The sequence below is a fragment of the Alligator sinensis genome, unplaced genomic scaffold (assembly GCF_000455745.1).
Source record: "Alligator sinensis unplaced genomic scaffold, ASM45574v1 scaffold294_1, whole genome shotgun sequence".
In the NCBI taxonomy this organism is placed as follows: domain Eukaryota; kingdom Metazoa; phylum Chordata; order Crocodylia; family Alligatoridae; genus Alligator; species Alligator sinensis.
In genome coordinates, this window is record NW_005842305.1 from 84,294 (window position 1) to 93,740 (window position 9,447).

The 9,447-nt window shown below is 40.6% G+C and overlaps 1 protein-coding gene across 6 annotated transcripts in view; it reads left to right on the forward strand.

Moving 5' to 3' along the window:
* The window catches only part of HMGN5 (high mobility group nucleosome binding domain 5), a 10,350-nt gene extending 1,452 nt beyond the window's left edge, over nucleotides 1-8,898 (forward strand). For 4 of the 6 annotated variants that reach the window (XM_006028330.3, XM_006028329.3, XM_006028327.3 and 1 more), the window contains exons 3-7: nucleotides 650-679; nucleotides 1,271-1,300; nucleotides 2,223-2,273; nucleotides 6,327-6,470; nucleotides 8,216-8,898. In XM_006028330.3, coding sequence (XP_006028392.1) covers nucleotides 650-679; nucleotides 1,271-1,300; nucleotides 2,223-2,273; nucleotides 6,327-6,470; nucleotides 8,216-8,263 — 303 coding nt within the window. In that variant the 3' untranslated portion in view covers nucleotides 8,264-8,898. The other 2 variants (XM_025209736.1, XM_025209735.1) reach the window with 2 other exon arrangements.
* Nucleotides 8,899-9,447: the final 549 nt, after the last annotated feature.

Sequence of the window (9,447 nt, forward strand, 5' to 3'; positions counted from 1 at the left end):
TCGGGGCTTGTCCTTGTGAGGGCGGGCGGCGACCTTGTCGGTGCAGGTGATTTGGCGGGAACTTTTTAAATGTTGGTACGCTGTGACGTCATGACGTCGAACACCCGAAGGGGAGAAAAAAATCGGGGGGGGGGGTCCCGAGGTATTGTGGGAGTTGTAGTCGTGGGGCTGGGAGTAGCACGAAGGCCTGCCATGGGGCAGAGCAGACTTCCAGCGAGTGGAGGAGGGTTGCAGGGGTCAGAGGGACTGAGGAGTAGTCAGGGGTAGAGCTGGGAACAGATCTGCAACCTGAGGGGGGGACGCACTTTCACTGTGGAACCAGGACGGTCCTCTCCAAAGCTGGCCAGGAGCTGCCTAACGTTTTGGGGACCAGGACTGTCCTCTCCGAAGCTGGCCAGGAGCTGCCTAAAGTTTTGGAAGGGGCTTTAAAGTCGCATGCATGTTGCATGCTGGTTACTTGCTCCCGCCTTGCACTGGGGGGAATAAAATAATTCCCCCAGCATGAATTCTGGGAACCTTTTTTCATAGCCCCTCTTATCCGGTCACTGCTGAGATCGTCTGTCTCTCAACAGCATTTGGCCTCCTTACCCCAGTGTAGTGCAACATTGCAAACCTTGTTTGCTCTTTTTTTTTTCCCTTTCTCTTGTAGGCTGCAGCTGAAGGCGAGGCAAAGGAGGAGGTAGGCTTGTTTCAGAGTCATTAATAAAATGCAGTGGGTTTTCAGAAGTTCTCAATAAAAGCACTAAGCAGGGCCCTTGGTACCATACAGGAGCTGAGACAGGTGTTTGAGGCAGGCTCAGGGCTTAAAAGGATGACATAAGAGCCCCTCTGCAGTGCTGGGGTCCAGTGTGTGGGGCTGTTGCACGAGACTGGTGGGAGAATTTACTGGTGCCCCAGCTGCTAAGCTTTGTTTAACTGGGAGTTTTACTGGACTAGCACACTGAGACAGAAACAGCCTCTTCTCTGAGAATTTACAGTTTCAGGGTAAACATGTCTTAGTCTTCTGTAAGACTGTGCTCCATTCATAGCAATGGAGATTCCCCACTGCACAGCAGCTGATAGTACTGGGGTCTTGTTACTTTCCCAGAGTATGTTTAGAAGGAGAGCAAGCAGTGAAAGAAATACATACCCAGGAGGAAATGACTGGTTATTCTTAGCATTTGTTTAATGCTTCATTCAGTAATAGCTGCAACTTCTGATTTTATAATTCTGAGAATTTACAGCTGCATGTGCGTCTTGAATTGTATTCATTCATCTTTCTTTTATGCAGCCAAAGAGGAGGTCAGCTAGATTATCTGCTGTGAGTATCATCATCTTTTTCTAAAAGCAAAACACATTACATTTGTATATTAAAAATTCAGGTCAGTGGTAAAAAAAAAGTTTTGTGAGTAGCTCTCAGGCAACGTTTTGAAGGGCAAATATAATTGCATAGGGTTATAACTTAATACTTAGAAACAAGTCATGTACCACATGGTCCCAAGGCTTGTGTATCAGTGTACTACAGAGGCAGCTCCTACATTTTATGCACACAAGATGAAACCACTATGCTAGTTTAAAAACTCTTGGTCACTCGTATACAGAAAGAGCCTGACTTTGCAGTCTTTACTCGCACAATAAGTCCAGTCATTTTTACAGGTGGCTTCTAGGCACAAAAGTCACAAAACTGAGGAACCAAGAGCTGCTGTACACCCCAAAGAGTGTGTTTGTAATCTGAAAGTGTACAGGAAGGTTCAGAGCAAAGCAGGACACTCCTGTAAGTGTTCCATGTTTGGGAGTCCTCAACACAAAAGATTGGGTCCAGCTCATGTTAGAAAGGAAGTTGAAAGTACATTAAGTTTCAAAGAAATGCTCCTCTTAGTAAAAACAAGCTTCCTGTGCATACAGAAAGCAGTCTGCTAATGACAGGGGTAAGCTTCATCCTAGACTGCAAGAAGCTTAGATACATTTGCTGTCCTTTAATGAACATCTATAGTAGTGCAGAGTGCTCTGCACCATTCAGAGTACTTTATATATTATTTTAAACAAACATCTGGGTGGAATAAACATATTGAACAACTCAGTCTTCCAGTAAATGTTTTAAGTCTGTACCGGTTTTTTGTACCACAACAGGGGGAACACGTGGCTCAAAGTCTTTGCTTGTGTTTTAAAGCTAGCGTAAGAAATAAGCATACTGAGGTCCTGGTGCTCATCTGACACTTTATCTTTATTTCCTTTTGGTACAGAAACCTGCTCCACCGAAACCGGAGCCAAAGCCCAAAAAGGCAGCACCTAAGGTAAGTATCAAGACATCTTCAATTGAAAGAAGGGTTTTCTTTCCAAAATGTAGTAATAGAAAAGTTTGCAGGTAATGGGCTTGTTTATCCTTTTAAACATATCAGTGTTGTAGTAAGGCTTTTTTGCTTATTTAGAGGCATCTTTTAACAGAATCCTAAAATGGTGAGCTTTTTCATCCTGCTGCAAGTGCAGGAACACTTCCTGTGGTAAATTCTTGAGTGATTTATCTGTATTCAATTTTAAGTCACTTGTAATGAGGTTTACACTATTTGCCTCAGGAGACTGTTCCACAATTGGATAGAACTTGGGGCATTTATACTTTGAATAGAAATTGGAGAACTAGAGCAATAGGTGGCCTATCATTCCAGTTGCCTCTGACCTTTGATTTTAAAGCCCTGTCTTCAGTTGTCAGACTAACTATTAGAGCTAAAATTTTTCTGTACTTAGTTTCTTAGGGCTTCTATACACGTGCAGGGGAGGCTGCTCTGTAATTCCAGCGTGTCAGAGCAGACTCAATTTAAGTGTAGGAATTACCGCGCTCTAGCCAACTCCAGCATCACGTGTATCTGCATCCCTGCATTGAAAAATGGAGGCAGGGCACTTTAAACTAAAGCTCGTTCATTAAACTAAGGCTGGGTGTTTGTTGGAAAGGTTAGCCAGAGTAGTTCATCCATTTCTGAGACCATAGTTAAAGTAGTGTTTTTGTTTGTTTTTTGTTTTGTTTTAATCCAACCATTTAAAGCTCCTTGGCAAAAAAAACTTGAAATTTAGAAGGCTCTTGAGACAAGAATGTTTTGTCGTCGTCCCCCCCCCCCCCCCAAAAAAAAAAAAATTCACTCAGATTATATCCAATTAGAGTGATTTTTTTTTTTTTTCAGGTGCTTGATGACATGCATGCAGCAGGCTTTGCTAGGTGTTTGCTGCTACAATAGCTGAATATTTCAGCTGCCCTGAGCCTGCTTGAAGTCCCTTGGTGGCCCTGGCAAAGGAAGGGAGTAGTATGTGGCTGAGGCCTAGAAAAACAGGAGTTCCAGGTTTTTTTGGTTGGTATCAAACAATTGTATATATTTAGTGGTCCTTCTGCTTGAAGATGGCATCATTGCCCCAAGAGGACCCATTGTTTTCTATTTCTCTGATTTACCCATGAATGATCTAAAAGACAGCCCAGGGTCTCCAGAGTTGGCAGGTTGTAGAACCTAGCTTTCTCTTATGGTAGACCCATGTCTTATCCATATGGGCTTATTATATCTTTTAGAGCAAGTGTTTCATATCTGCGGTCTGGATTGTGCAGTTTAACCATCCAAAAACATTCCAGGGCCAGTCGAAGAACCTGGAAGTCCCTGTACTCAACATTCTTCTGTTGTGTAAGCTTTTGGCAAAGTGTGTATTATATCTCCCTCTAGTGGCTGGTAGTGATTCTTTTAGGGCAAGTGGTGTAGATGTGCTTGGGGGATTTAGAGGTCTTGGGTTCATCCTCCGCTGATGACCTTGCACAGGTCAATACAGTTCCACATGATGCACCTTGCTTTTTTCATAGCTTTTGCAGACACCACACGTAAAAGCTGTGTTAATAGGTTGTTAATATTGCAAAATACGATCGAAACTTAATTTGGTCTTCTTGTGCATTTGCATTACGATGAACTCTGTAATGATTTGTTCACATATTGTTATGTAGGAGCAGTGCCTTAGTGTTTGCACAGTGGGTTGCAGGAAGAAAAATACTTTTCTTGCATTTAAGGCACTGGATTTCAAGTGAGGAAAACTGAATTTTATTCTTAGTTTCATCACACGTTCCTATGTGATGCTAAGCAAGGTTATCAGAATGTATACACAACTGGAATGGAATAAAAATGTGTAACCAGTTACCCTAAGTTTGGCCTTTTCCCCACAGTGCTTAACTTTACAACTTTTATGTCCTTGTGAACAGCATTTTTATTTGGAGGGGAAAAACAGGAAGAATATTTCCTAACTTTAAAAATTATCCATAAATTAAATATCAGGGCTGACAAAAAGTGCTACACAAACGCACCTTATTTTGTTATTGTTATTAACAATACAAGAAAAATTAGTAAAAAAACAGTATTGGTTTGGTGACACCATCCATGAAAAGTGAGCAACAGAAGAGTTAATATTGTTTTGTTAGCTCTGTCTTGGAATTTCTATAGGGTGGAGGATAGGATGCCTTTCTCAACTGGAGTGCTACCTCTAAGGAAGATAACTACCACTCTACTGATTAGAAAGGTTACCCAAAAGGAAATCTTCCTACCCTTTGTAATGGACAAATAGCCTGACCCATTAACTTTAGGTATTGTCTTTGAAGCTGTGTTTTAGGCCTTGTACAAGTGTTCCCAGTTTTGAGTTGCATAGATTTAGCATGAAGTAATTGCCATATGCTGTTAAGCTAAGTGTTTAAAGAAACAGGTACATTTTTCATAGACATTAGGGGCTGGAAGGGACCTTGTGAGATCGAGTCCAGCCCCCTGCCAGAGGCAGGAGGTCTGCAGGGATCATATGATCCCAGCAAGTTACACATGCAGATGCCTTTTGAATGAGTCCAGGGTAGGTGCTTGCACCACCTCTGGGGGGAAATCTGTTCCAGACCTTGGACACTCAGACTGTAAGGTTTATAGAATTGGCCTTCTATAAGTTTGTGTCTGTTGGACCTAGTTATCCCTTGGGGAGCCCTGGTGAATAACTGTTCTCCCAGATCCTAATGCACCCCTCTTATATATTTATAGGCAGCCCCCAAGTCCCCCCTGAGCCTTCTCTTTGCCAGGCTGAAGAGTCCCATGTCCCTCAGCCTCTCTTTGTAAGGCTTGCTCTTGGCCTTTGATCATACGGGTGGCTCTCTTTTGGACTCCCGAGCTTATCCACATCCCTCTTGAAGTGGGGGGCCCAAAACTGATTGCATTACTCCAGCTGCGGCCTCACTAAAACCGAGTAAAGCAGAAGGATGACATCCCTGGTTTTGCTTCAGATGCATCGGTGGATGCATGCCACATTTTGGTTTGCTTTGCCGGCCATAGCATCGCGTTGGTGGCTCATGTTAATCTTGTGGTCAGTCAAGACCCCAAAGTCTTTTTTTTTTGGTCGCCGTGCTAGCAAAATTTTCTTGATTTCTAGCCAGGATATTCATTCCATGTTATGCAAAATTTCTTTATAATTACCTGTTTACATCTGTATACTTAGAAATATTACATTTTGCAAGTACGCATACTTCTATCTCTGAGTGGTTGAGAATATTCAGTTTAGTGTAAGTGGAGTTTTTGGGACTAAGATGTAGATCCTCAGAATCAAAGTTAATAATCTTACTATTTATGTAGCATAGCCAGCATTTGATTCAAAAGTGCAAAAAGCTGTTACTGTAAAATTAGTGTCAGGTATGGTTTACTACTTAGTTGCTGATTCCTGTTTAAGGAAGTTTTACGCCTCCACACTTAAGATTTCTTTTTCTTTTTAACTGCAGTGGTACTGAGTTGTATATAATATAGATATACTGCTGTCATTGCAAGGACTACTTCTGAAAGTGGTCTTTGATTTCAGTTTTTTATAATTCTCTAAATAGGAAATACACTTGATCTGAGCCAAAAGGCATCATATTATAATACCCAAAGAATTTCTGTGTTTCTGTTGGATGCACATACTCAGGTTATTCATTTCTTTCACATGCCTTGATGGGTGGCTGCACAGCAAAATTGCCAGTTAGTCCTAATCAAACATTGTAGCTAATTTAATTAAATTTGTATTTAAAATAGGATTTTTTTTAACCCCAAGTAAAGAGCATGCTTTTAACTTTGTCCATATGTTGTGATAGTAGCACATGAAGGACAGACTAGAGAACAAAGAACTTTGTGATAGAAACTTCCATGATGTGCACCCACTTGTGTTAATTTTATTTCCAATAAGTAGCAGTAAGATTTTTTTGGTTTTGTTTTTTTGTGGGTTTTTTAGACAAAACTTCTGTCAGAATATGTCAGAGTACTGACATACAGATGTACGTCGAAACTGGGGATTGTATTTATCATGCATTCTTGTTCATGTAATTTGATCAGAAAGAGAAAGCAGCAAATGATAAGAAGGAGGACAAAAAAGCAGCAACAAAAGGGAAGAAGGGAGCCAAAGGCAAAGATGAAGCTAAGCAAGAGGACACTAAAGAAGAAAACCACTCTGAAAATGGAGATACCAAAACTAATGAGGTACTTAACAGCAGTGCGTACATGAGGAAGTGGAGTCTTAAACTATTCAATATTTAAAGCCACTGTAGGGACAAATATTCCACCTTTATCTTTTTGAGGGTAGCCCAGTTCAGGTGCTTATATGAAGGCCAGCTGAAGTAGCCATGCTGAAAGTTGGGGCTTCTGAGGAAGCTGAAGAAGACCTCCATCTTTCTATTGTGGGTAGTAAAACTCACAGCTGGTCTCATAGCATTGCTCCCTGCATTGGCATACAGAAGGACTAGAAAGCCTAGGTAGCCACAGACCCCCATGACATGCTTCCTGTTTTACCCAGAACTGGGCCTTGTCCACCATCTGTAGGCTGGTGGTTTGCTTCCACAGCCCAGGGAGGGCTGACACCCCCCCCCCCCCCACACACACACACACACACAGAGTTTGATTCAGATCTTCTTTTTCAGGGCACACCTTTTGGCTCAATAATAATAATAATAATAATAATAATAATAATAATAAAAAAAAATCCAGCATGCATTCTGCATGCAAACCTAGCCTCATCCCTTGACTGAGCATCTTCTGTTCCCTGTGTGTTTCTACTCCAGCAGCCATTTACCTAAGAATCGGCCTACACCAGGATTTGCTAGACACTGATTTGTTTCCTGTAGACTTTTCCTAGGCGCTCTCCCAACCTTTTGTAAGAACCACCTGAAACGTCTTTGTCACTACCATTCCAGCTGGGTCTGATAACTGAACAGTTGTGTCTAGCCTTGGTCCCACATGTATCCTTGAAGGGGAAATAATTTTGTGACAGTGTGAAGTTTCTGTCGTGCTATTTTGAGCCTGTTACATAGGAAGGGGCATGCTTGTATCTGTGAAGGAAATATTTTAACATGGTGCTTGGAGTAGAGAAGGAGGAGGGATATGGGTATAGATTTGATAGGGGCTAGGATTTTATTATCGTGGTATCCAAGTTGCAATAAACAAGTTTTCAGTTCAGAAAGGTCTTGCTTCTGGTGTTAGATTTCTGTGGGTTTTTTGTGGGTGGGAGTTTAATGGTGGGGGAGGTCTGGGGATGGAAACCCTCCGAGACTCAAAAAGTTTGCTTGTTGAAAATTGAATATTGCATTAATGGATGCATCTGCTAGAGCAGTGGTTCCCAAACTGGGTTGTGACCCCAAATGGGGTCACAACATCAGCAGATGGAGTTGTGGGGGTTAGGGGTTGGGAGTGAGGGCCATGCTGAGGAAATGGGGCCATAAATGAGGTCACACTGAAGAAAAGTTTGGGAAGCACTGTGCTAGAGACTGTAGGCTTTGAGTAACTTTGTAGGAGGAGAGTGGAATCTCTTTGTAGCTACACTTGTTCCAATCATAGGAACATTAAGCAAATGTTGCTAAGATCTGTTTTTTAAAAGATGAAACTATAGAGGATTACCATATTTTACACACAAATAATTCTTAAACTTCCCTTCTAGCCCATGTATATGAAGACTTTTATGTTCTAATTTATGTGAAATATTCCAAACCTCCACTTCTCTAAATTTACCTTAGTAAATTGTTGACTTCATCAATTCTCTTTTTTTTTTTTTTAATTTGTTTACAAAAATTCCAGCATGCTCATGTCTTCCTTAGTAATTTTGTATTGTTGTCTAGTCACTTAAAAGGGTTTATGTTTGTGTATTTGCCAACTAACCTTTCCATGATGCAGTTTAGATTGGGGTATTATTAGTTAAAATGTAATATTTCTGTTCTTCCCAAATGCTTTCATAGGCACCAGCTGCTGAAGCATCTGATGATAAGGAAGCCAAGTCCGAGTAATGTTAACCCTGCCCTATATCTCCATCATTTGGTATCCGTACCTCCATGCTGTATTGTTAACAGAGAGGAATATTTTTATCAACTATTTTATAAATGCAGGTTTTTTTAGCATGAATTTAATTATGGAACATCTTCATCTCGGTTACTTGGGAATTAAATCCCTAACAAAACAAAAAAAAATCATTGTTTTTAAATTTTGTGATTGTAATAGTTTGTATGGTACATGGAAAGAATAAGTGGTGGTAGCTTTTGACTTCTGTCAGTGTGTCCCTTTTTGTGTAAGTCATGCTTACAGACTTCAGATTTTAATTTTACCCTTGTATGTGTTGTATGGTTTCTTAAAGTGGGGAGGTCTCAAAACAAATAACTGTTAAACATTCCAGTGGTTCTGTGGGTTGCTTTTATAAAGAAGGTGAGATATTTTCATGAAAATCTTAAGAGCTGGAAATCTGCTGTTTCCCAAATGTAATTTTATTTTGTCAGTTTTGAAAAAAAAATAAAAGTGTAATCTTGTTTTTAAATGAAATACAAAATTTCTTTTAAAAGGGCAGGTTGGTTGTATGTACCCACTGTTAGGAATTTTGCTGGATTTATCTTAATAAAAAAGACTCCTCAAAAGTTGATTGTGGTTTGTTGCTTGTGCTGTAAACTTGTATTATTGGAATATAATGAACCACCTAACAGTGGTTAGTAGCACAATGCATCATGTTGAAAGAAACCATGTAGCCAGCAGGCCTTTGAGTTCACAACAGGATCAACAGTTGGGTCTGTAAGCCATTTTCTTCAGCAACATAGACAAATACCGATATGGGCCAGACCCAAGCAGGTGAAATTGGCATGGCTACATTGGTTTCAGTGCACGTATACTGATTTACACCATTTGGGAGTCTGGTCCTACATCTTCATTGTAAGGCCTTAAGCCCTCTTTCACAGATTGTAATGCCTAAGGCTTATTTCTGTTACTATTTAAGCAAAGATGATGCGTTTAAAATATATGGCATAACCATAATAGAAATTATTGTGATTAACCTCCCAAAATGTTAGGGAAACCTATTTATGTTAGATTTGCTAGTCACTTCAATATCGTTTCTTAGTTTCCTTTTGCCCTAAGACCATTGCGTACGTTTTTATGCATAGAGGTTTCAAGGTTATTATGCTTTGATAGTATGAAATGGCTTTCTGTC